Source organism: Chlorocebus sabaeus, chromosome 5, assembly GCF_047675955.1.
Source record: "Chlorocebus sabaeus isolate Y175 chromosome 5, mChlSab1.0.hap1, whole genome shotgun sequence".
NCBI lineage: Eukaryota > Metazoa > Chordata > Mammalia > Primates > Cercopithecidae > Chlorocebus > Chlorocebus sabaeus.
The window spans coordinates 27,538,616-27,565,025 of record NC_132908.1 but is presented as its reverse complement, the minus strand read 5'-3'; the positions used below and the strand labels follow the sequence as shown (position 1 = coordinate 27,565,025).

Genomic DNA, 26,410 nt, shown 5'->3' with positions numbered 1-26,410 from the left:
CTCACCAAGCACGTTCTTTCGCCTGCAGCTTCGGTCTAGAGCCTGAGCGAGCCGAGCTGCGGATGCCAGGGGCTGGGTGGACTCCGCAGCTAAACTCCTATTGTAAAACATGCACCTGCTTCTACCGCGGGTGTACACATGGTTTGCCAGGGTGTGCGCGTCTTCCCAAGGGATCTGGGGACCAGATTCCAGCTCCTGCCATCGGGAGGCACAGTAAGAGCCCGTAGGGGACACAATCCTGAGCACCGCAGATACCGAGGTCCCCGCTGCGCTCCAGTCTGTCAACAGAGGCTTCAGGACAGCGGGGTCCTTTCAAACGCCCGCCAATCCCAGACCAATCACTGCGCAGCTTCTTCCGGGATCGTCGCCAATCATCGGCCGTTGCGTCTTGGGGGTAAAGAGGGGTAAGTGAACCTTCGGGCCCGTCCATCTTTCTTGAAGGCAAGAAGTCTCTCTTCTACTTCCCAGACACCCCGCCTTGCCCACCAGAAAAAGCATCCGAAGCGGCTTTATTTAAGGGCAACTGGGACGATGAGGCCAGAGAAGTCAGAAAGGCTCCATATTTGATATGGTCAAAGAATGGCACCCTTAAAAGCAGCCTGTGACAATTGAAGCTAGGTGGTCGCCATATTTTCTGAAGGCACCTTCCGGGTCCCTTAACCCGGGTGTCTATGTCCAAGCGGCCATGAAGTGAATAAACACTGAGGAATTATATTTGTCCCTATCAGAATCCTCGAATCCCTAGCAGCCCGTCCCTGCTAATTCGGTTGCCTCGGCTGCGTTCGGACGCCACGGCTGGGCGGGGCCGCCCTTCCTGTGGACGACGACAGCTGAGGCCGGGAGCGGGGAGACGGCGGCCCCAGGGACCTGGCGGCCGCCGATCGGGGCTGCAAGGCCCCATGGCGCCGCCCCCAGCCCCGCTCCTGGCGCGGAAGCCCGGGGAGACCCGGCCTGGTTGCAGGAAGCCCGGGGCTGTGAGCTTCGCGGACGTGGCCGTGTACTTCTCCCCGGAGGAGTGGGGCTGTCTGCGGCCCGCGCAGAGGGCTCTGTACCGGGACGTGATGCGGGAGACCTACGGCCACCTGGGCGCGCTCGGTGAGAGCCCCGGGTCCGAGCCCCATCCTCCTTCACCGGGTTCACAGGGGAGATGATGTGGAAGGGCCGAGAGAACTGTGAGCCCTAACCCCGCACTATTGCGCCAACACCAGCAGCCACCTCCCATTCCCAGGGCTTCAGGTACCCCCTCGGGAGTGTTTTCACCCGCATCCACTTCATTCAGGCAGCAGCACTGCACCCCGGTCCAGGTTGAGTATAAGCTCCGAGGGGGTGCCCTCAGTCTGGAGGGGAATGCCAACTCCCCACGATGGCCTCTCAGGCCCGTACTGTGATCCCTGTTCTCTCCCAGGATTCCCAGGCCCCAAACCAGCCCTCATCTCTTGGATGGAACAGGAGACTGAGGCTTGGAGCCCCGCCGCCCAGGATCCTGAGAAGGGGGAAAGACTGGGAGGAGCTCCGAGAGGTGAGGGATAGTCCCGGGTCCCCCCCGTACTTGATTTTCCAAGGCTTCCTGTCTAGCAGAGTTTCCTTTCAGGCCCCCACTTCCAGCATCCCTAAAGAAATTCAACTGTATTGGGTACTAGAGGAGTAAAGAAGGCAGACCTGGTACAAAGTTTTCAGAACATAGGACAGCGGTCCTGTGGGGACTGGGAGCCCAGTCCAACATGCTTGTGCTTCCAGATTTCTCTCATTCTCTCTCTCTCTCGTTTTTTTTTTTTTTTTTTTTTTTTTTTTTTTTTGAGAGGGAGTCTCACTCTGTAGCCCAGGCTGAAGTGCAGTGGTGTGATCTGGGCTCATGGCAACCTCCGTCTCCTGGGTTCAAATGATTCTCCCACCTCAGCCTCCAGAGTAGCTGGAATTACAGGCACACGCCACCACGAGCGACTAATTTTTGTATTTTTAGTACAGACGGGGTTTCACCATGTTGGCCAGGCTGGTCTCGAACTCCTGATCTCATGTGACCTGCCCGCCTCAGCCTTCCAAAGTGCTGGGATTAAAGGCCTGAGCCACTGTGCCAGGCCAGCTCATTCTCCGTCTTTCAGAAATAACTAAAACTCCCCAAGATTGGAAGTGCCTTCAGGTCTACCTTTCACTTTCCTCAAGTGAGGCAAAGTGGCACGAGAAAAAATACCCAGTCATTGACAAGTTGGCTTTTCTCCCTTCACCATCCTCCAGTGGAGTGACCTTGAGCAAATGTTTCCTCATCTGTAAAAGAGTCTTACCTTACAAAAAATGGAGAAACCACACTAATAATAGCCTCTGCTTGGCCAGGTGCGGTGGGTCATGCCTGTAATCCCAGCACTTTGGGAGGCTGAGGCGGGTGAATCACCTGAGGTCAGGAGTTCAAGTGCAGCTTGGCCAACATGGTGAAACCCTGTCTTTACTAAAAATACAAAAATTAGCTGGGCGTGGTGGTGAGCTCCCGTAATCCCAGCTACTTGGGAGGCTGAGGCGGGAGAATCACTTGAACCTGGGAGGCGGAGGTTGCAGTGAGCTGAGATCTTTCCACTTCACTCCAGCCTTGGTGACAGAGTGAGACTCTGTCTCAAAAATAAATAAATAAATAAATAAATAAATAAATAAATAAATAAATAAACGCCCCTGCTTCCTGAGCACTTACTAAGTGCTTAACATGCATCTACTCAGCTAATCCAGCAGTGCTGTGAAGTGAAAAGCCATTATTATTCCAATTTGATGCATAAGGAACCAAGGCTCAGATAAGTCACTTTCAGGAGATCTGAATCCTGTTTACCTTGTTCTAAAGCCTGTGTGTTAATCACTGGACAGAACTTCTCTGGCACTGCCTTAAGTGAAAAGCATTCTATAACCTGAGACAGTCTGCGCAGAAATGTTTGTAAGTGTAACTTAATTCCGGTTTCCCAGGAGATGCCCCAAACAGGAAGGAAGAGGAACCCGAGGAAGTTCCAAGAGCCAAAGGGCCTAGAAAGGCTCCTGTGAAGGAGAGTCCTGAAGTGCTGGTGGAATGCAACCCTGACCCAGCTATCAGCGTGGCCCCGGCACGGGCACAGCCACCCAAAAATGCTGCCTGGGACCCGACCACAGGAGCACAGCCCCCGGCACCCATGCCCAGCGTGGATGCTCAGGCCGGCCAGCGGCGCCATGTGTGCACGGACTGCGGCCGCCGCTTCACCTATCCCTCGCTGCTGGTCAGCCACAGGCGCATGCACTCCGGGGAGCGGCCCTTCCCCTGTCCCGAGTGTGGCATGCGCTTCAAGAGGAAGTTCGCTGTGGAAGCACACCAGTGGATCCACCGCTCCTGCTCTGGGGGGCGGCGGGGCCGGAGGCCTGGGATCCGGGCTGTGCCTCGGGCCCCCGTCCGAGGTGACCGGGACCCGCCTGTGCTCTTCCGGCACTACCCAGACATCTTCGAGGAGTGCAGCTGAGCAGCACCGCAGGCTGGAGTTGAGCCTGACCCTGGCACGAAGGACTGTCGGAGCCCTGGGGTGGGCCACTGAGTCGGGGACTCCGAAACTGAAATTCATGCCCTGGACTTTCCTCAAGGATCCCTCAAGTTTCCAACTTGTAAAAAGAAAAGTGCCTGTAAAGATTCGAATAGATTAGACTTGCCACCCCTCTCCCCAGTGTTTTGTTTAAAAAAAAAAAAAAAAAGGAAGAGAGTGAGATCCTGGACTCATTTCAAAGTGTTATCTGAAGATCAGGTGCAACAGAGACCTTTCCCTCATCTCAGGAACTAGCCACTCCTTATCTACTTCAAATGCAGATGCTGAGGGGGGACCAAGACCTGGGGAGGGGACCTACATGGAGGGCGTTGTCAAGCCCTGGCTAATTGTCATCAGCAGGGGACCCAGATACTGGAGTGGATGGGAATAGAATAAATGCAGGTGGCACAAGTCCAGCCTTTGTTGGGAGGCCAAGGTGGGAGGATCGCTTGAGGCCAGGAGTTCAGACCAGCCTGAGCAACATAGTGAAATCCTATCTCTAGAAAAAAAAAAAAAAAAAAATGAACCAGGCGTAGTGGCACATCGTGCCTGTGGTCCTAGCCACTTGGGAGGCTGAGGCAGGAAGACTGCTTGAGCCCAGGAGTTCAAGGGTACAGTGAGCTATGATTGTGCCACTGTACTACAGCCTGGGCAACAGAGTAAGACTTCATTTCTTTTTTTTTTTTTTTTTTTTTTTGAGACAGGGTCTCACTTTGTCACCCAGAGTGGAGTACAGTGGTGCCATCTCAGCTCACTGCAACCTCTGCCTCCTGGGTTCAAGTAATTCTCCTGCCTCAGCCTTCTGAGTAGCTGGGATTACAGGTGCGTGCCACCATGCCCAACTAATTTTTGTATTTTCAATAGAGACGGGGTTTCACATGTTAGCCAGGCTGGTCTCAAACTCCTGACCTCAGGGGATCCACCCGCCTTGGCCTTCCAAAGTGCTGGGATTACAGGCATATGCCACTGCGCCTGGCCAAGACTTCATTTCTTTAAAAAAAAAAAAAAAAAAAGCTGGCGTGGTAGCTCACGCCTGTAATCCTAGCACTTTGGGAGGCCAAGGTGGGCAGATCACCTGAGGTCAGGAGTTCAAGACCAGCCTGGCCAACATGGTGAAACCCCATTTCCACTAAAATACAAAAATTAGCTGGGCATGATGGTGGGTGCCTGTAATCCTAGCTACTCAGGAGGCTGAGATGGGAGAATTGCTTGAACCCGGGAGTTGGTGGTTGCAGTGAGCCGAGATTGTGCCACTGCACTCCAGCCTGGGCAGCTGAGTGAGACTCAATCTCAAAAAAACAAAACAAAACAAAACAAAAACTAGTCTCTGCAACTTCCCCCAGGCAAAGCTAGTAAGACACGTGACCTCCCTGAGTCTCAGTGCCTCCTCTGTAAAATGAGGATGAATAATATCTACCTCAAAGGGTTACCGTGGAGGCTGACATTTTAACAAGATGTAAGATATAGTAATTGTGCAATATACATTTGTTGAAAAAGTGAATTACTGTGGATGGTCTACACTTTAGAAAGTGTAAAGAGGCCTGCCAAGGAGCCAGGGCATGGATACTAATAACCATATTTGCAGATAAATAAACTGAGACTCAGAGAGATGACGTGGTACTCTCAAGGTTTCACGGCCATATGGCAGCATGGCTGGAAATGAAAACAGAGCCCAGATGTCTCTATCACTTCCTCTGAGAAGTCAGATCTCAACAGAAAACGAGCTGGGAACTTAGGATGCGGGTCTCAGCCCAGCCTGGTCGGGGGAGTGTGAGCAGAAAACTGAGAGCCCCAGCAAGTGCCCCTTTTCTTGTCCTTTCCTTTTCTCTGTCCTTTTCTTTTCTTTTCTTTTTTTTTTGAGACGGAGTCTCGCTCTGTTGCCCAGGCTGGAGTGCAGTGGCACGATCTCAGCTCACTGCAAGCTCAGCCTCCTGGGTTTACACCATTCTCCTGCCTCAGCCTCCTGAGTAGCTGGGAATACAGGCGCCCGCCACCTCGCCCGGTTAGTTTTTTGTATTTTTTAGTAGAGACGGGGTTTCACCGTGTTAGCCAGGATGGTCTCGATCTTCTGACCTCATGACCTGCCCGTCTCGGCCTCCCAAAGTGCTAGGATTACAGACTTGAGCCACCGCGCCTGGCCCCTTTTCTTGAGATAGAGTATCACTCTGTCATCCAGGCTGGAGTGCAGTGGTGTTAACATGGCTCTCTATAGCCTTGACCTCCTGGGCTCAAGCGATCCTCCCACCTTGCCCTCCCAAAGTGCTGGGATTACAGGTGTGAGGCACCTCGCCTGGCCAGTTTTTACTTAGAAGGCACAGTCAGTCTGGGTGTGGTGGCTCACACCTGTAATCCCAACACTTTGGGAGGCCGAGATGGGAGGATCTCTTAAGCTCAGGCGTTTGAGACCAGTTTGGGCAACATAATGAGGCCCCCATCTCTACAAAAACAAAAATCAGCCAGGTGTAGTGGCGTACTTGAGAGGCTATGGCGGGAGGATCACTTGAGCCAGGGAGACTGAGGCTGCAGTGACCCATGATTGCGCCACTGCACTCCAACGTGGGCGACAGAGTGAGACTCTGTCTCAAAACAAACAGAAAAAAAAAGAAGGACAATTGGCAGTTAGTGACTGTGTTGACTGCCTTCTGTTGAAGGGACTGTGCTAGGTAATAAGAGAATTCCAAGATGAGGAAAGCTGACCCCATTCATTCATTCATTCATTCATTCATTCAGCAAACACCCTCTTCAGGCTTCTGTGTGTTTTTGTGCTGGGGTCCAGTGATACAGCTGTGTCAGAGCCCACGTTCAACGTGGGAAGAGAATAACTGGAGCTATGACAGCGGAAGCCCAGAGGCACCACCTCACCCAGGCTGGTTGGTGATATGCCAGGAAATGCTCCTGGGAGGAGATGGTTGTGCTTCCCATAGCCTACAAATTGGTGTTAGGGGAGATTTTCAGGCACAGGAAACAGCAAAGAAATCTTGATTCATAGAATAAAAGACACTTTGGGAGGCTGAGGCGGGTGGATCACTTGAGGTCAGGAGTTCAAGACCAGCCCAGCCAACATGGTGAAACCCTGTCTCTACTAAAAACACAAAAATTATCTGGGCATGGTGGTGGGCACCTGTAATCCCACCTACTCGGGAGGCTGAGGCAGGAGAACCACTTGAAACCGGGAGGCAGAGGTTGCAGTGAGCTGAGATCGGGCCACTGCACTGTAGCCTGGGCAACAGAGTGAGACACTCTGTCTCAAAAACAAAACAAAGCAAAACAAAAAAACAAAGAATGTGAGACAGATGCAGCCGAGAAGTGGGGTCAAATATGGGAGGGCCACAGATTCCAGCAGAGGAGCTTGAGATCCATTCTGTAGCACTGAGGAGCCACAGAAAGTTCTTGAGCAAGTGCAGTGCTGTTTGCCAGGTGCCATCAGAAAATCTCTTTGCAAAGCAGTGTGGGTGTGACCTGGTTGGGGGACAGAGCTAGACACTAGAGATCTGTTGGGCATTTTTTCCTAAGTGAGAGTCATCAAGAGCTGAGACCAAGGTGGTGACCTCGGAATTAGGAAGAAAGACACTCATGAGAGCCTTCTGACATAGAATCTGCAGCTCAGTGACTGACAATATGAGCCAGTAAGACCCAGAGGTTCCAGTATGGAGAGCCAGAGCCAGGGGGCTCCAGAACCCACCAAGGGGCTATCAGGAGTAGGAGGGTATGAAGGCCAAGGGTGACCCGTTCTGGGGAGCGGTGAGGCCAAGGAGAAGGTGCAGCTGGAGAGAGCAGGCCCTGCCAGTGAGGGAGGAGCAGAACCAGGCGAAGTGTGTCAAGCATAGAGCTGCACCGGGCAACCCGAGCGCTGGTGCTGGGCACAGGGCAAGTGCTGTCTGCTATTTCTCTTTCTCATTGGTGCATTTAACAAATAGCTGCTAAGCATTTACCATGCACTAGCAGTTATTCTCCATGCCAGCACACAGCAGGGGACAGACACAGGAACCCTCTTGGAGCTTACTTTCTGGGAGGGAGAGACAGGTGATAAACCAGAACACGAAGGAAACAAGGGACTGCAAATGCAAATACTAAGGCATATGAAGGAACTCGAACAGCGACGTGCAGAAAAAGCCTGCTGCGGATGGACGCTGAGGCTGCGCCATGTTGAGAAAGAGCCACAGGGAACAGAGTTAGGGGACAGGGAGTGGGGAAAGGCAGGGTTCAGAGGCTTGGGGCTGGGGTTGGGGACAGTAGGGGGTAGAGACGTTTCCAAAGAGAGGAAACAGCAAGTGGGATGCTCCAAGCTAGGGATGAGTTCCCTCAAGGTGCAGAAAGGACATCTGTGGCTGTGCAGAGACACCAAGTGGAGAAGACTGACAGATGGGCTTAGGGAGAGGGAGGAGCTTCCACAAGGCTCTCGCTTCCCATGATGCTAAGTTTCTTTACTTTCTTCTCTTTCTAACCCCTGACCCCACACCACATCTTCTTTCTTTCTGATAGGGTCGCGCTCTGTTTTCTGGGCTGGAGTGCAATGGTGCAATCATGGCTCACTGCAGGCTTGATCTCCCAGGCTCAAGTCATCCTCCCACTTCAGTCTCCCAAGTAGCTGGGACCACAGGTGCACACCACCGCACTCAGCTAATTTTTTTTCCAGACAGCATCTCACTGTGTTGCCCAGGCTGGTCTCAAACTCCTGGGCTCAAGAAGTCCTCCTACCTCGGCCTCCCAAAAGTGCTGGGATTACAGGTGTGAGCCACCACACCCGGCTCCATGATTCTCAGTATGTTGGGACATCACTGGGTTGTCTTTGTTTTTGTTTTGTGGTCAAATATACATAATATAAAATTTATTGGCCAGGCGCGGTGGCTCACACCTGTAATCCCAGCACTTTGGGAGGCCGAGGTGGGCGGATCACGAGGTCAGGAGATCGAGACTACCCTGGCAAACACACAGTGAAACCCCGTCTCTACTAAAAATACAAAAAAATAGCCGAGTGTGGTGGCAGGCACCTGTAGTCTCAGCTACTTGGGAGGCTGAGGCAGGAGAATCACTTGAACCCGGGAGGCGGAGCTTGCAGTGAGCTGAGATCGCGCCACTGTACTCTAGCCTGGGCGACAGAGTGAGACTGCATTGCAAAAAAACAAATTTATCTTTTAGACTATTTTTGAGTGTACAGTACAGTTCAGTGGCAAAATGTGTAATAGTACTGTTGTAGAACCATCACAGCCCTTCATCTCCAATTTTTTTTTTCTTTCTGAGACAGAGGAGTCTCACTCTGTCACCTAGGCTGGAATACAGTGTTGGCATCTCAGGTCACTGCAACCTCTGCCTCCTGGGTTCAAGCAATTCTCCTGCCTCAGCCTCCTGAGTAGCTGGTATTACAGGTGCTCGCCACCATGCCCAGCTAATTTTTTGCATTTTTAGTAGAGACAAGGTTTCACCATGTAGGCCAGGCTGGTCTCGATCTCCTGACATTGTGATCCACCTGCCTCGGCCTCCCAAAGTGCTGGGATTATAGGCATGAGACACTGTCTGGCCTGGAAAGATTTTTTAAATGTGAAAAAAATTTTTTAGAGATGGGGTCTCACTGTCGCCCAGGCTGGAGTGCAATGGCATGATCGTAGCTCACTGTAGCCTCAAACACCTGGGCTCAGGCAATCCTCCTGCCTCAGCCTCCCAAAGCACTAGGACTACAGACATATGGTACAGACATGTGCTACCGCGCCAGGAAGACTACATTTCTTTATTGAAGGCTGCCCTGAACCTTAAATTTGCCAAAGGGGACCGTCAAGGGGAATGGAGAATGCTGCCTTTTTTTCCCCCCATAGAGCGTTTCATGGGAATACTGTTCTGCAGAATACACTCTGAGAATGCTGAAGCCAGAGAGATGAGGGGACATAATTTTTTTTTTTTTTTCCAAGACAGAGTCTTGCTGTGTCACCCAGGCTGGAGTGCAGTGGCACGATCTAGGCTCACTGCAACCTCTGCCTCCCAGATTTAAGCAATTATCCTGCCTCAGCCTTCAGAGTAGCTGGGATTACAAATGCACACCACCACACCCAGCTAATTTTTGTATTTTTAGTAGAGACGGGGTTTCTATTAAACCCCATCACTGCACTCATGGCTAACACATGGTGAAACACATGGTTAGCCAGAGTGCAGTGTTGGCCAGGCTGGTCTTGAACTCCTGACCTTGATCCACCCGCCTCAGCCTCCCAAAGTGCTGGGATTACAGGCATGAGCCACAGCACCTGACCCAAGGAGGGGACATAATTAAGATCATGAAGCTGAGTCAGTGGCAGAAGTAGACCTGGAACCCAAATCTCCTATTTCTCAGGCACTGCCCTTCCTGTTTACACTACACCAGGCTGCAATGACAGATGGATGGCAAAGGCAAAAGGCTGGAGGCCCACAGGGCAGCTAGGAGGCCCCCGGCCTAACTCAGCAAGGGACTGAGCAACAGGGGACAGCGGTGAGAGATGCTACAGGGAACCGTTTGTCAAATGCCTGTCACCCATCCTGGGCAATTTCACACACTTCCTAGATACCTGAACGACCCCCCATTACATGACCTCTAAACAACCTTCTTACTTATGTTTAGTACTTACCATCGTCTGTCATTTATATTTTTCTTCTTTATATTTATTTATTTAGAGACTGAGTTTCACTCTTGTTGCCCAGGCTGGAGTGCAATGGCACAATCTCGGCTCACTGCAACCTCCGCCTCCTAGGTTCAAGCAATTCTCCTGTCTCAGCCTCCTGAGTGGCTGGGATAACAGGTGCATGCCACAATGTCCGAAAAAAATTTTCGTCTTTTTCGTATAGACGGGGTTTCATCATATTCCTCAGGCTGGTCTCAAACTCCCAACCTCAGGTGATCCACTGGCCTCGGCCTCCCAAAGTGCTAGGATTACAGGCGTGACCCACCGTGCCTGGCCTTATTTATTATTATTGTTTTTTGAGATGGAGTCTCACCCTGTGGCCCAGGCTGGAGTGCAGTGTGCAATCTCCGCTCACTGCAACCTCTGCCTCCCAGGGTGAAGCGATTCTCCTGCCTCAGTGTCCTGAGTAGCTGGTACTATAGACACATGCCACCATGCCCATCTAATTTTTGTATTTTTAGTAGAGACATGGTTTCATCATTTTGGTCAGGCTGGTCTCGAACTCCTGACCTCAAGTTATCTGCCTGCCTCAGCCTCTCAAAGTGTATATTTATCCTCTTTACATTTATATGGCAGTGTGGTAACCTAGCTTAAAATCCCACCTCTGTAGTTGATGAGGTTTTGCCTTCAATAATTTGAGGCATTCCAGCCTGGCTTCTGGGGTCAGTGAGCTGAGATCGCGCCATTGCACTCTAGCCTGGGGGACAAGAGCAAGACTCCCTCTCAAGAGCAGAGAGTAGAGGCCAGGTGCAGTGGCTTATGCCTGTAATCCCAGCACTCTGGGAGGCCCAGGTAGGTGGATCTCCTGAGGTCAGGAGCTCGAGACCAGCTTCGCCAACATGGTGAAACCCCGTCTCTACTAAAGATACAAAAAATTAGCCGGGCATGGCGGCAGGCGCCGTATTCCCAGCTACTCAAGAGGCTGAGGCAGAAGAATTGCTTGAACCCGGGAGGCGGAGGTTGCAGTGAGTCAAGATCGCGCCACTGCACTCCAGCCTGGACAACAAGAGCTAAACTCTGTCTCGAAAAAAAGAAAAAAAAGACAAAAGAAAAAGAGAGAGCGAGAGAGTGTAGAGTGGAATAGAATAGAAAAAATTGAAAATATAATAAATAAAACAATAATAAAATAAAGACTGGGTCACTGAGTGGGCCTCCTCGAAGGGCCTCCTCTAAGGGACTGGGAAGCGGACGTCAGGCCCTTGGTCGAGAATCTTGGACCGGTTTCCCCTCCCCTGCAGCCCTTGCTGACAACTGCCTGAGCCCAGGTCGAAGCGGCTGCACCCATCTTAACTACGGCAAGAGGCGCTGCCAAGGCCGCCTGAGAGGAACAGCAAGAGGACACGTTCCCAGCAGGAACAAACCAGGTCAGCAACACCAGATCGATATTCAAACTGTTCAATGCCTTTCTCTAAAATGAAGAGAAGCTGGACTATCGACAGCCATCTCTTCTAAGAGGGCCTTCATTTTTCTGGACTCCGGAACCATGGAGTTGCTCGCCGTCCTCTCTAGGCCCCACCCGAAGCTACTTCCGGTCGTCGAGGCGTCCGTGGAGCCCCCTGCACCCCACTCCCAGGGCAAATTCCCAGTGTCCCTCCAGGAGCCGCCCAGCCACTGGCCGCGCTCATGGCTCCAAGCTAATGAACCTGGGAAGGCGGAAGGGACGGAGACTGGGAAAGAGTCCGCGGGCCGAGAGCTCTGCGGAAACGGCGGACTGCCTCTTCCTGGCGCAGTGGCGGTGTCTGCGGTATAGGGATGTTTGCGTCCGGATCCGGGACGCGATGCCGCGCTCAGCGGCGCCCGCCTCACCTGGATCCCCGAAAAGGGAAAGAAGTGGCTCTCCTCACTTATTAACCCGTTTCTTGAGATCCCCGCCATCCCTCCAGGCTCCTCCACAGGGCCTCCCCCGGACCTCCTGTAAAACTTTCACAGCCTGGTATACTGATATATTCTGAGTTAAAAACAGAGAAATTGTAGTTTCAGACGGAGCAATCCGACCTGTTTCTTCTGCATGCAGCATGCCAGAAACCTTACTCTGGGGGAGTATCCTTCTGTACCAGGGCAAGAAAACAGCCCTCAGAGGCCACAAGGGACCAGAATAAACATACCTAACAAAGTAATCTGTATGTTGCACCTACTTGACACCCCCCCATACATATTCTAGCTACTCACTGCCCTAGCCAAATTTTCTTTGTCCTGTCATTTATATTTTCCTTTTATTCCTTCTTTCTTTTGAGACAGAGTCTCGCTCTGTAGCCCAGGCTGGAGTGCAGTGGCAGGATCTCAGCTGGCTACAACCTCTGCCTGCCGGGTTCAGGCTCTTCTCCTACCTCAGCCTCCTAAGTAGGTGGGACTACAGGCACGCGCCACCACGCCTGGCTAATTTTTATATTTTCAGTAGAGATAGGGTTTCACCATGTTGGCCAGGATGGTCTCGATCTCTTGACCACTCGTGATCCGCCCGCCTCGGCCTCCCAAAGTGCTGGGATTACAGGTGTGAGCCACCGGGCTGGCCCTCTTCTTTTTTTTCAAACGAAGTCTCTCTCCCACCCAGGCTGGAGTGTAGTGGCGTGATCTCGGCTCACTGCCACCTCTGCCTCCCAGGTTCAAGTGAGTCTCCTGCCTCAGCCTCCTGAGTAGCTGGGATTACAGGCACCCACCACCACCCCCACCAGCTAACCTTTTTAAAATTATTATTAGTAAGCACGGGGTTTCCTGACCTCAAGTGATCCACCCACCTCGGCCTCCCAAAGTGATGGGATTACAGGCATGAGCCACCACATCTGCCCACTTAAATTTTATTGTTCTTTGTCTAAGAAACATAAAAGCACTTGGCTTTGGGCACTTTTTCTGACTTCCCTCTCTTGTGAAGATCCCCATGTACATGTAAAACTAATACAATTTGTATAATTTTCTCGTTTGTCCACTGTCAATTCATTTTTTATTTTACTTTATTTTTTATTTATGTATTTATTTTTGAAGATAGGGTTTCACTAACTTGCCCAGGCTGATCTCATACTCCTGGGCTCAAGGGATCCTCCTGCCTTTGCCTCCCAGTAGCTAGGATTACAAGCGATTCTCAATCTGGGCCTAGATTCAACTAAAGAGCCCACTAAGAGCTAAAAGGCGGTTGGAGGCGACTCTTACTCCCATACACAGTAAGGGAGGAGACCACCCCTCATACTGTCTTATGCCCAATTTCTGCCTCCAAAGAAAGAAGAAGTAAAAACTAAAAGGCAGAAATGAAACCCACAAGCATACAGCCCAGCGCCACACCCTGGGCCTGGTAGTTAAAGATTGACCCGTGACCTAATCAGTTATGTTATCTATAGATTACAGACATTATATAGAAAAGCACTGTGAAAATCCCTGTCCTGTTCTGTTCCATTCTAATTACCGGTGCATGCAGCCCCCAGTCACATACCCACTGCTTGCTCAATTGATCATGACCTTCTCACGGGGACCCTCTTAGAGTTGTGAGCCCTTAAATGGGAGAGGAATTGCTCACTCCGGGAGCTTGGTTTTTGATTAGTGGGTCTTGCTGATGCTCCCAGCCGAATAAAGCCCTTCCTTCTTTAACTTGGTGTCTGAGGGGTTTTGTCTGCACCTCCTGCTACAACAGGACATGTATGAAGTCAAATGGAGCACACAATAGGTCATCAGGAAGTGAGAGGGAGGTCTGGGGGAGAGTTGGCAACATTTACTGAGATAAAGACCCCAGGGGAGGCAGTTTGGGGCAAGAAAGGGATGAGTTGGGTTTGAGCAGAGGAGCCTTGGGCCATCCGCCCAGGGGCAGGATGTGAGGGGAGCTGAGAGCCCGGCTGCAGCTAGAGGGAGACCGGCGATTCGGAGACGTCCTGCACAGTAAATGGGAGAGGCTCCTAGAAGAGAGGACCCTCTGACTTTCTCAACCTTACCCTACTTTCCCCATTGCCTCTGCCATCAGGAAGATTCCAGAATTTCAGGCTCCAAGAAGCCTACAAGAGAGGAGGCTCTCCTGTATCCACTCCTTTTTCTTTCTTTCCTTTTTATTTTTGAGTCGGAGTTTCGCTCTGTCGCCCAGGCTGGAGTGCCGTGGCGCAATCTTGGCCCACTGCAAACTCCGCCTTCCGCGTTCAAGCGATTCTCCTGCCTCAGCCTCCCCAGTAACTTGGATTATTTAGTGGAGACGGGGTTTCACCATGTTGGTGAGGCTGGTCTCGAACTCCTGAGCTCAGTTCCTCTGGCCTCGGCCTCCCAAACTGCTGATTACAAGCGTGAGCCACTGCGCCACGCCCACTCCATTGGTTTTTACACTCAACATTAGGAAGAGACTGCTGTCGCCCTGTTTCTGAGATAACAAGGACAAAACGAGAGAGTGATGAGCTGGATACCAATTATAAAACGGTCCAGAGACGAAAACTAATGCCTGAATTCAGTAATACCGAGAGGCCAGCTCCCTCCCACGAGGCGGTTTCTTGTTCTTGCAGACCGGGGCGGAGCTCTCTGCTGCACTGCCTCGCTGGGCCGGGACTAAACAAACGCCGCTAATTTTCAAGGCCGGCCCCTGTAGTCACCGCGGCCATTTTGGATGAGGGTACGGAGAGAACGCGACCTGGAGATACCGGGGGCGTTGTCTGGGGCACGATTGCGTAGGGGCAAAGGTCGAGTACCCGCACTGCCGCCATTTTTTATGAGGGCATATTCCATTTCTGATTATACACCCGCTGCCATTGGCACCGTTAGTTTCCATGCTCTCTAGTGCGCCCTCAGGGGCCCTAGTGACCTTCTTCCTTCCCTTGGGCCTGGCTGGGTAGGCTTTCTCGGACGCAGGAGGTTCCGTAGGCCCAGGCCAGGCCAAGGGGAGGCAGCCGAGCCGTAGTCGGGGTTGACAGTCACCATGGCGCCGCCTCTGGCCCCGCTCCCTCCCCGGGACCCAAACAGGGTCGGACCCGAGTGGAGGGAGCCGGGGGTTGTGAGCTTCGCGGACGTGGCCGTGTACTTCTGCCGGGAGGAGTGGGGCTGCTTGCGACCAGCACAGAGGGCCCTGTACCGGGACGTGATGCGGGAGACCTACGGCCACCTGAGCGCGCTCGGTGAGAGCCCCACCTGCTCACCTGGGCCCTGCGCCCCCACAGGCCCTGCCGCGCCTCTGGGAGCTGCGCGTGGAGTTGGGGTCCCCGGGGCCAGGCAGGCGGCGTCCCCTCAGTGTGGGGTTTCCGTTCTTCTCCCCTAGGAATCGGAGGCAACAAGCCAGCTCTCATCTCCTGGGTGGAGGAGGAGGCCGAACTGTGGGGCCCAGCTGCCCGGGATCCGGAGGTGACCAAGTGTCCGACAGAAGCGGACCCAGGTGGAGTATCAGGTGCTAGGTCCCATGGGGACTTCTCTGTTCCCGTCCCATCCCGGTATCCTCTGCCACCTCCAGCTACCTGCTTAGCAGTTTCCTCTCTGAACTGCCTTCTCAACTGCAACCACGAGGCTGAGCTGCTGCCTGGCTCCGGATGCAGCCTAGAAAGGAGCAGTGATGGGGTTCTGGCCGGGCCATAACCTGCCCCTGAGTCCTCACCTCTGCGTGGTGACTACACTCTTGGGGCTTTTTTTTGGTGTTTTTGTTTTAGAGACAGTGTCTCGCTCTGTTGCCTAGGCTGAGTGCAGTGGCAGCATCATAGCTCACTGTAGCCTGGAACTCCCAGGCTCAAGCAGTCCTCCCGCCTGGACCTCCAGAGCAGCTAAGACTGTGCAGGTGCTCGCCACGAAGCCTGGGTAATTTTTTTTTTTTTTTTTAAAGACAAAGTTTTGCTCTGTTGCCCAGGCTGGAGTGCAGTGGCGCCATCTGAGCTCACTGCAACCTCCCCCTCCCAGTTTCAAGTAATTCTTCTGCCTCAGCCTCCCAAGTAGCTGGGATTACAGGTGCCCACCACCACGCCTCAGTAATTTTTTATTTTTATTTTATTTATTTATTTATTTTGAGACGGAGTCTCGCTCTGTCGCCCAGGCTGGAGTGCTGTGGCACGATATGGGCTCACTGCAAGCTCCGCCTCCTGGGTTCACGCCATTCTCCAGCCTCAGCCTCCCGAGTAGGTGGGACTATAGGCACCCGCCACCACGCCCGGCTAATTTTGTTTTTGTATTTTTAGTAGAGACGGGGTTTCACTATATCACCCAGGCTGGTCTCTATCTCCTGACCTTGTGATCCGTCCGCCTTGGCCTCCTAAAGTGCTGGGATTACAGGCATGAGCCATGGCGCCCGGCCAATTTTTTGTATTTTTAGTAGAGACAGGGTTTCCCTATGTCACCCAGGCTGGTCTAGAACTCCTGGGGTCAAGTGGTCCGCCTGCCTCGGACTCCCAAAGTGACCCACTGCGCCTGGCCTAATTTTTTAAAATTGTTATGTAATATATTTTAGAGGGGGGTCCTGGGTCTCGGTGTGTTGCCCAGGCTGGTCCTGAAATCCTAGACTGATGCTCCTTCTCTGCCTCCGAATGCGCTGGGATTACCGCCTTTAGCCCCCAGGCCCAGTCTCTTAAGCTCTGTTGACTCTATCTCCACCTCAGGACCCACCCCTGCCGTTCACCTGCGGGCTGGTTCCTCTCTCCCCGCCCGCCCCCCTTTTTTTCCTTCATTTCTTGCCCTCAGCCTTTGCGGAGTGTCCAGCCCCACTGAAATTGGCCATGCCCGCCTGGTTCTGCCTTTCTTGGTGCTGTTCCTGATGCCTGGAACATCCTTAGGTGTCCGCTCCTCCTTCTGGATCAGGCCTAGATGTTCATGTCATCTCTGCCCTTCCCCTGCAGTGACATTTCCCCAGCCCCGAGGCCGAGTGGACTGTTCCTTCTCTCCCTCCCGGCTCTGTCTGGCTCAGCAGCCGAGGAACAGGTGTCACTCCTCCATCTCCCAGGGGCAGCCGGGGGTCCAGCGGGCCTGTCCCTGCCCACGCGGGCTGTGGGATTCAAGGACCAGGATGAGCCGAGCCTGAACTGTCCCGTCTTTATCTCCCAGCAGATTCCAGAAACAAGGAAGAGGAAAGACAAAGGGAAGGGATGGGAGCCCTGGAGAAGCCTGTCCCTGTGGCCACCGGGTCTCCTGGACTGAAGGCTCCCCAAGACCCCTCGGCCGGGCCCCCTTATGTTTGGGAGCAGCCGTCCAAGGCACCGCACCGAGGACGCCCCTCACTCTGTGCCCACCCCCCTGTCCCCCGAGCGGACCAGCGTCACGGCTGCTACGTGTGCGGGAAGAGCTTCGCCTGGCGCTCCACACTGGTGGAGCACGTCTACAGCCACACTGGCGAGAAACCCTTCCACTGCACTGACTGCGGCAAGGGTTTCGGCCACGCTTCCTCCCTGAGCAAACACCGGGCCATCCATCGCGGGGAGCGGCCTCACCGCTGTCCCGAGTGTGGCCGGGCCTTCACGCAGCGCTCAGCACTGACTTCGCACCTGCGCGTCCACACCGGCGAGAAGCCCTATGGCTGCGCCGACTGTGGCCGCCGCTTCAGCCAGAGCTCTGCCCTCTACCAGCACCGGCGTGTGCACAGCGGCGAGACCCCCTTCCCCTGCCCGGACTGTGGCCGCGCCTTCGCCTACCCCTCGGACCTACGGCGCCACGTGCGCACCCACACCGGCGAGAAGCCCTACCCGTGCCCGGACTGCGGACGCTGCTTCCGCCAGAGCTCAGAGATGGCAGCCCACAGGCGCACCCACAGCGGCGAGAAGCCCTACCCCTGCCCGCAGTGTGGCCGCTGCTTCGGCCAGAAATCAGCCGTGGCCAAGCACCAGTGGGTTCATAGGCCCGGGGCCAGGGGCCACAAGGGCCGGGTCACCGGGGGTCTGCCTGTGACCCTGACCCCTGGCCCTGGAGATCTGGAACCGCCCGTGGGCTTCCAGCTGTACCCGGAGATATTCCAGGAGTGTGGGTGACGGCCTTAAAAGTGACTAGACATTACAGAGGCCCGAGATGGGCTCAGGGGCCCGAACCTCTGCGGCGGCCTGCAGGGAGGTCCCAGAATCTACAAGACCCGGCCCTGGGGTGCGGACAGCCTGATCTTGGACCCTCAGCAGCCTCCTCTGCCAGCACCTTGCTCTCAACTGCCCAGGGGTCTCGAAGGCCACCTTTACTGAGGCAGGGCTGAGGTGAGAACCCCCAGACCTACATAAGGGGAACCAAAAGGTGTTTCTCAGCCCAGAGGTGCTAAAAGCACTGAGGTAGAGGAGAACCTTGTTTTACCCATTGTTTTTTAAAAAAATTTTAAATTATTTTTTATTCTTGTGACCCTCCCAGAACACAATACTTATTGTCTATTTATTTATTTATTTATTTATTTATTTATTTATTTATTTATTTTTGAGACAGCTTCCTGGCCTGTCACCCAGGCTGGAGTGCAGTGGTGTGAAAAGGGCTAACTGTAGCGTCAACCTGCTGTGCTCAAGGAATCCTCTCCCTTTAGCCTTCCAAATATCTGAGACTACAGGCGGGCAACACTACACCCAGCTAAGTTTTAAATTTTACATAGAGATGAGGTTCTCACTGTCGTCCAGGCTGGTCTCAAACTCCTGGGCTGAAGCAATCCTGCCATCTTGGGCTCCCAAACTGCTGGGATTACAGGCGTGAGCCACCACCATGCCTGGCTTCCATTGTCTTTGTGTGTGTGTGTGTGTGATGGGGTTTTGCTCTTGTTGCCCAGGCTGGAGTGCAGTAGCCCGATCTCAGCTCACTGAAACCTCCGCCTCCAGAGTTCAAGCGATTCTCCTGCCTCAGCCTCCCAAGTAGTTGGGACTACAGGCACTCACCACCTCCACTGTCTTTTTGCTGCCCAAGTTAAAATCCTGTGACTCTACTGGATCTGGCCTGCAGTTGTCGTATTTATTGATCTGAGCCCAGGCAGTGTTTTTAAGTGATACGAGTTAGTGGTGAAGATTGAAAAGGATAATTTGCACCCAAATACAGGTTTTCTGGCATCTTTTGAAAAATCCAAAGATTTGGCAACTCCACCTAGGCTCCCACAAAACCACAGTTATTGGGAGCTGAGCCAGAACTCACAATTCACAGTGGCCCAGCCACCCATCGCCACCACTCCCATGGGCTCCTGACCAAGCACCACTGCCATTCATCATGGCTTGCTTTTAGTGTTTTTGGTGTTTATCTTAAAGTACAGCGAAGAAGAAAGGAAAGTATTTCTTAGACCCATGTCTCTGTCCAAACAGTCCTTTCCATCTGGCATTTCCCGCTCATTTATATGACTTGCTGAGCTCCTAAGGTCATTTGAGTTTATAAACAGTGGTCTGTAGCACTCAGGTTTTCGGAGTTGGAGAGAAAGGATGGCAGGAGAGAAGTCAAAGTCAGCTTTATTTTAGATCTTTGCTTGTATTGCATTTTATGGTTGACAAAGTACTGTCTCCTCCATTGACTCATTGCACCTTCATAAGTGCTGAGAGAAGCCGCTTGGTTAAAGAGGATAGCCTGGTCAGGAAGAGGCAGTCAGGACTGCCTTTCATCCCAAACCAAGGGGTGTGACTGCCATCAGCCAAAAGGCAGTTCCTGTTTTTGAATGGGAAGGTTTTGAGAGCTCCCTCCAGTCTTCCTTGGGCCTCCCTGAGACCACATGCCTTCTCCACAGCCACATGCCTCAGGCCTTCTTAGCCCTCCTAGACCCTGCCAGGAGGGCCTCATCACAGTTTTGAACTGGAAGAGATCTTCACTTTCCCAGGCTTTTGCAGTTGGGGGCACTGAGGCCAAGGAGGGCTAAGCAGCCTGTCCAGGATCACACAGAGACCCCAGGGTTCTTAGTTGACTACTGACTTTCACCGTCACTCCTGAGACCTTCATTGGTGTCTCAGCCAGGGTTCTGCAGGCATCTGCCCCTCCCTGTGATAACACCCAGCCCTGACCTGAACGAGGTCAGACTAGCCCAGCATCAGTGAAGCCCATGTACCAGATGAGTTCTGACAAAGCAGCCATGTGACAGACCAGGTCAATTCAGAATCCAGGCAACAAGGAGAGTCCCGAGGCACACAGACCTTGCATTTTTCCTCTGTACCATCATGGGTAGGGGTGGGTAGACCAGGAACACCAGGTGTTAGGTTTGTAACCAGGGGCGACTATCCATTTGTATCCCCAAGCTCTGCATCTACCACTAATTCCTTTGTGGGCAGAGGCTAGCCATGGGCAGCCACTGCCCTGCTCCTGGTCAGGACATCTCCCCGAGGAGAGCGAGGGCCTGTGATCTCTGCTGGCCTGTGCCCCTTTGCCTGTTGCCCAGCTCAGCCCTGTGTCTGGCCTACCCAGGGAGAAAGAAACCAGATTTATCAACCTGAAAGGAGGTAGAAGTTTTGGAGAAAAGACACTGTTCAGGTGTCAAGTGAAGTAATGAACTGACTTTATTCCAACCTCATCTCCAACCCGACCCCACCAAAATCTCTCTCCTTCAGCTTTTCTGGGGCGGGTTGACTTGTGTGCCACCTTATCACAGGGGCATATTGGGGTCAGAAGAGGCACCTCGGCAGTAGGAGATACCTTTGTACCAGGGTTTTTTGTTGTTGTTTTTTTGAGATGGAGTCTCTCTCTGATGCCCAGGCTGGAGTACAGTGGCACAATCTCGGCTCACTGCAACTTCTGCCTCCTGAGTTCAAGTGATTCTCCTGTCTTGGCCTCCCGAGTAGCTGGGATTACAGGCGTGCGCCACCACACCCGACTAATTTTTGTATTTTTAGTAGAGACAGGGTTTCACCATGTTGACCAGGCTGGTCTTGAACTCCTGACCCCAAGTGATCTGCCTACCTTGACGTCCCAAAGTGCTGGGATTACAGGCATGGGCCACCGTGCCCTGCTATTTTTTGTATTTTTAGTAGAGATGGGGTTTCACTATGTTGGTCAGGCTGGTCTCCATTTCCTGACCTCACGTGATCCTCCCACCTCAGCCTTCCAAAGTGCTGGCATTACAGGTGTGAGCCACTGTGCCCGGCTTTTGTACCAGGTTTTAATTCCCCGTGTGCAACCCAGTTCCCTCCCCTAACCCTCAGCACAGCCTCGGGGAGGCCCAACTTGCAACACCAGTTCCCAGCCCAGACTGACAGCCAGATCTGGGCCCTCAGCTTGCCAATTAAAGGTGCCATGATTATTACCTAGAGATCTCTGAGTGCTTTGAAGTTTGTAAAGCTTATTTAGGGCCTGGAAACCAGACCTGACTCCTCTGCTTCCTGCCTTCATGACCCAACTTTCCAACATCTCATCAATTTTTTTTTAGTGTCCTGAAACCCTTCAGCCTCAGCCCCACCCCATTCTCAGCTCCTCATTTCTTTTTTTTCTTTTCTTTTTCTTTTCTTTTTTTTTTTTTTTTTTTTTAAGACAGAGTTTCACTCTTGTTGCCCAGGCTGGAGTACAATGGCATCATCTCGGCTCACTGCATCCTCTGCCTCCTGGGTTCAAGCAGTTCTCCTGCCTCAGCCTCCTGAGTAACTGGGATGTGCCACCACACCTAGCTAATTTTGTATTTTTTGTTGGGAGCAAACCTCCCAAAATCTGGCCATAAACTGGCCCCAAAACTGGACATAAACAAAATCTCTGCAGCACTGTAACATGTTCATAACGGCCCTAACGCCTGTACTGGAAGGTTGTGGGTTTATGGGAATGAGGGCAAGGAACACCTGGCCCACCCAGGTCAGAAAACCACTTAAAGGCATTCTTAAGCCACAATCAATCACATGAGCGATCTGTGCCTTAAGGTCGTGTTCCTGCTGCAGTTAACTAGCCCAACCTATTCCTTTAAATTGGCCCATCCCTTCGTTTCCCATAAGGGATACTTTCAGTTAATTTAATATTTATAGAAACAATGCTAATGACTGGTTTGCTGTTAATAAATACGTGGGTAAATCTCTGTTTGGGGCTCTCAGCTCTGGAAGTTGTGAGATCCCTGATTTCCCACACACTTCTATATTTCTGTGTGTGTGTGTCTTTAATTCCTCTAGTGCTGCTGGGTTAGGGTCTCCCCAACCGAGCTGGTCTCGGCAAGTGGCATCCATCGTTGGGGCTCGAATCCAGGTCGAAGGGTTGCCGGAGCAACAGTTGGAACAGAAAACCAGCTGGAGGACACCCGAGTACTCTTAAAGCAATCCCCCTGGTGAGTAAGAAGGGGATCTTGGAAGCATCAGGGTAACAATGGGACAGGTATGGGGTCTGGTTCATTTCACCTTGGAGCTTTTTCACACTGATAATGAGGAGGAACCAGTAGAGCGAAGTAACACAAGAGGTTACAGAGCATGTTTATTTACCAGCTAAAGCTAAAGTGGCAAAGGAAGGAGAGGTTCATCCCTACCCTTCTGCACCCTCCAGATCTTTCTTATTATTTTGAAGAAAATGACCCTCCAGATCTTTCTTTTCTGGAGTACACTGGGCGAAAAGTAGTTGCCCCAGTGACTGTTCGAGCAGTGCCTCAAGCGACCGCTCTTAGTTCTATTCAGGCAGGAATTCAGCAAGCTAGACTAGAGGGTGATTTGGAGGCTTGGCAGTTCCCTGTTAGAATATACCCCCCAGGTCAACAGGGAAATATAGCTACATTTGAGCCTTTTCCTTTTAAATTCGGGAAAGCACATTTAGTTGATTATATCAAGGCCTGTGATGGTATTGGAGGTAATCTGCATAAAGCTACTTTGTTGGCACAGGTAATGGCAGGACTGAGAGTGGATAAAGGAAATATTCCATTTCCAGGAGCTTGTTTTAACTGTGGGAAGCATGGTCATACTAAAAAAGAATGTAGAAAAAATCAGCGAGTCAGGCTGCCAGATAGGGGAAAAAAGAAAACTGTTGAGCGTGAAATATGTCCAAAATGTAAAAAAGGAAAACATTGGGCTAGTCAGCATCACTCTTAAGTTTGATAAAGAAGGGGACCTGATTTCGGGAGACGCCGTGAGGGGCCCGTCCCGGGCCCCATTCTAAACCGGGGCATTTCCAGCTCAGGCCATTCCCTTACCCCTGTACAATGTCTGTCCCCCACCACAGCCAGTAGTGCCACAGTAGATTTATGGTGCACAAAAGCTGTGAGCTTTCTTCCTGGGGAACCCCTGCAAAAGGTCCCAACAGGAGTCTGTGGACCCTTGCCAGCAGAGACCAGACTTTTGGGAAGGTCTAGTGTAAATTTAAAAGGGGTACAAATACATACAGGAGTCATTGGTTCAGATTACAATGGGGAAATTCAAATTGTTACACCTACTTCTGTTCCCTGGAAAGCAGAGCCAGGAGAGCGCATAGCACAGCCCCTGATTGTGCCATATGTGGGAATTGGGAAAAGTGAAATTAAATGAACAGGAGGATTTGGAAGCACAAATAAACAAGGCAAAGCAGCTTATTGGGTGAATCAAATTACTGATAAACGTCCTACCTGTGAAATAACTATTCAAGGAAAGAAATTTAAAAGTTTGGTAGATACAGGAATGGACATTTCAATCATTTCTCTACAGCACTGACCATCCACATGGCCAATTCAACCTGCTCAATTTAACATAGCTGGAGTTGGTAAAGCCGCTGAAGTATATCAAAGTAGTTATATTTTGCATTGTGAAGGGCCTGATAGACAACCTGGGACTATTCAACCAATTATAACTTCTGTACCTATAAATTTATGGGGAAGACATTTATTATAACAATCGGGAGCACAAGTTCTAATTCCAGAGCATTTATATAACCCTCAAAGTCAACATACAATGCATGAAATGGAGTATGTCCCTGGTATGGGACTAGAAAAAAATTTGCAAGGTTTGAAAGAACCAATTCAAGCAGGCAAACAAAGTTCCCGCCAAAGATTAGGAAATAGTTTTTGATGGCAGCCATTGTTAAGCCTCCAGAACCTATACCTTTAAAATGGTTAACAGATAAGCCAATTTGGATAGAACAATGGCCACTAAGTAAAGAAAAACTGGAGGCTTTAGATAAATTAGTTGCTGAACAATTAGAAAATGGGCACATAGCTCCAATATTTTCTCCTTGGAATTCTCCAGTTTTTGTAATTAAGAAAAAATCAGGTAAATGGAGAATGTTAACTGACTTAAGAGCCATCAATTCAGTTACACAACCTATGGGAGCATTACAGCCAGGATTGCCTTCTCCTGCTGTAATTCCAAAAAACTGGCCTTTAATAGTCATAGATTTAAAAGATTGTTTCTTTACTCTCCTTTTAGCTAAGCAAGACTGTGAACGGTTTGCATTTACAATTCCTGCAGTAAACAACCTGCAGCCTGCTAAGCGTTTTCACTGTTTTACAGATGGGTCTAGTAATGGTAAAGCTTCTTATTTTGACTCAAAAAGTTTTTCCAGATGTCCTATACTTCAGCTCAAAAAGTGGAGCTTGTAACTGTAATTGAGGTATTGACTGCTTTTGAAATACCTATTAATGTGATTTCTGATTCTTCATACGTGATTCACTCCACACAGTTAATGAAAATGCTCAGTTATGATTTCATACAGATGAATAACTGATGACTTTATTTACCCAATTGCAAACAACAGTTAGGAGTAGAATGCACCCTTTTTACATCACTCACATTAGAGCTCATATACCTCTTCCAGGACCTTTGACTAAAGGAAATCAAAAGGCTGATCACCTAGTTGTTAATGCAATATCTAATGCTAGACACTTTCACAATTTAACCCATGTTAATGCCTCTGGTCTCAAACGCAGATACGGCATTACCTGGAAAGAAGCTGAAGCTATTACCCAGCGATGCCTAACTTGCCAAATGGTACATTCCTCATCTTTTACAGAAGGAGTTAATCCTCCAGGACTGGAACCTAACTCTATTTGGCAAATGGATGTCACACATGTTCCCTCATTTGGGAGACTAGCTTATGTACATGTATGTGTGGGCACCTTTTCTCACTTTGTGTGGGCTACAAGCCAAACAGGAGAATCTTCTGCCTGTGTTAAATGTTATCTTTTGCAGTGTGTTGCGGTGATGGGCATTCCAGCTTCTATTAAAACAGATAATGTCCCAGGCTATACTAGCCAAGCTCTAGCTACATTTTTCTCTATGTAGAATATTTAATGGTAGCTATGATAGTGGTTATCACCACTGCCATGAGTATTGCTTCAATAAGGGCTGGTAATAATGCCTGGATGCAATCACTCTATGATACAGTTATACACGCTTTCTGATCTCAGTATTTACCATAATAAATCTGCTCCTATAATTGAGGCATACCGCCCTCAAAAACCTATTTGTAAACAGGATTGGACCCAGTTAGAAAAAATGAACGTACTTGTTTAGGAAGATTGCTTTGCAGAACAGGCAGAGGTGCTGCACAATGATTCCTATGGAATCATTATTAATTAGTCCCCTAAGGGGATGATTAGCTTAAATTGCACCTCTCAGTCTGTGTGCCACGGTCACACTATGTTCAGATGATCTGAACAAAACTGTCAGATGGTAGAAATGATAAGAAGTACGGCAAAAGTTCCTATTATCTGGAACCATGGTGGTATAGTGACACCTCAACCTCAAATGATATGGCCTGCTCTAGGAGCTAAACATAAGGATTTGTGGAAGCTATTAAATGCTCTTAAGATTAAAATTTGGAAAAGAATAAAAAAGTGTCTAGAACGATACTCTGCAAACTTGTTTTTGGATATAGCAAAATTAAAAGAACAAATATTTAAAGCATCCCAGGCACACCTGACATTAATGCCAGGAACTGGAATGCTCAAAGGAGCTGCAGACAAATTAGCAGCTAGTAACCCATTAAAATGGATAAAAACACTTGAAAGCTCTGTGATTTCAATGATGACTGTGCTTTTAATCTATGTTGTTTGTCTTTGTATAGTCTGCAGATGTGGATCCCGACTCCTGCTAGAAGTAGCTCACCGTGACAAAGCTGCCCTTGCTTTTATCGTTTGCAAATCAGAGAAGGGGGACATGTTGAGAACAAGCCCCCCAAAATCTGGCTGTGAACTGGCCCCAAGACTGACCATAAACAGAATCTCTGCAGCACTGTAACATGTTCATAATGGCCCTAACACCTGTGCTGGAAGGTTGTGGGTACTGGAATGAGGGCAAGGAACACCTGGCCCGCCCAGGGCAGAAGACCGCTTAAAGGCATTCTTAAACCACAAACAATAGCATGGGCAATCTGTGCCTTAAGGCCATATTCCTGCTGCAGTTAACTAGCCCAACCTATTCCTTTAATTCAGCCCTTCCCTTCATTTCCCGTAGGGATACTTCTAGTTAATTTAATATCTATAGAAACAATGCTAACGACTGGTTTGCTGTTAATAAATATGTGGATACATCTCTG

At 50.8% G+C, this 26,410-nt stretch overlaps 1 protein-coding gene across 1 annotated transcript; it reads left to right on the top strand.

Moving 5' to 3' along the window:
* Window positions 1-486: 486 nt before the first annotated feature.
* On the top strand, window positions 487-26,410 carry LOC119621160 (zinc finger protein 764). Its single transcript, XM_073014934.1, has 9 exons — window positions 487-1,095; window positions 1,406-1,519; window positions 2,941-3,451; window positions 11,672-11,906; window positions 15,021-15,234; window positions 15,375-15,488; window positions 17,135-18,264; window positions 22,096-22,247; window positions 25,940-26,410. The coding sequence occupies exons 1-7, from the start codon at window positions 900-902 to the stop codon at window positions 18,049-18,051; spliced, it is 2,301 nt and encodes a 766-aa protein (XP_072871035.1). The 5' UTR covers window positions 487-899; the 3' UTR covers window positions 18,052-18,264; window positions 22,096-22,247; window positions 25,940-26,410.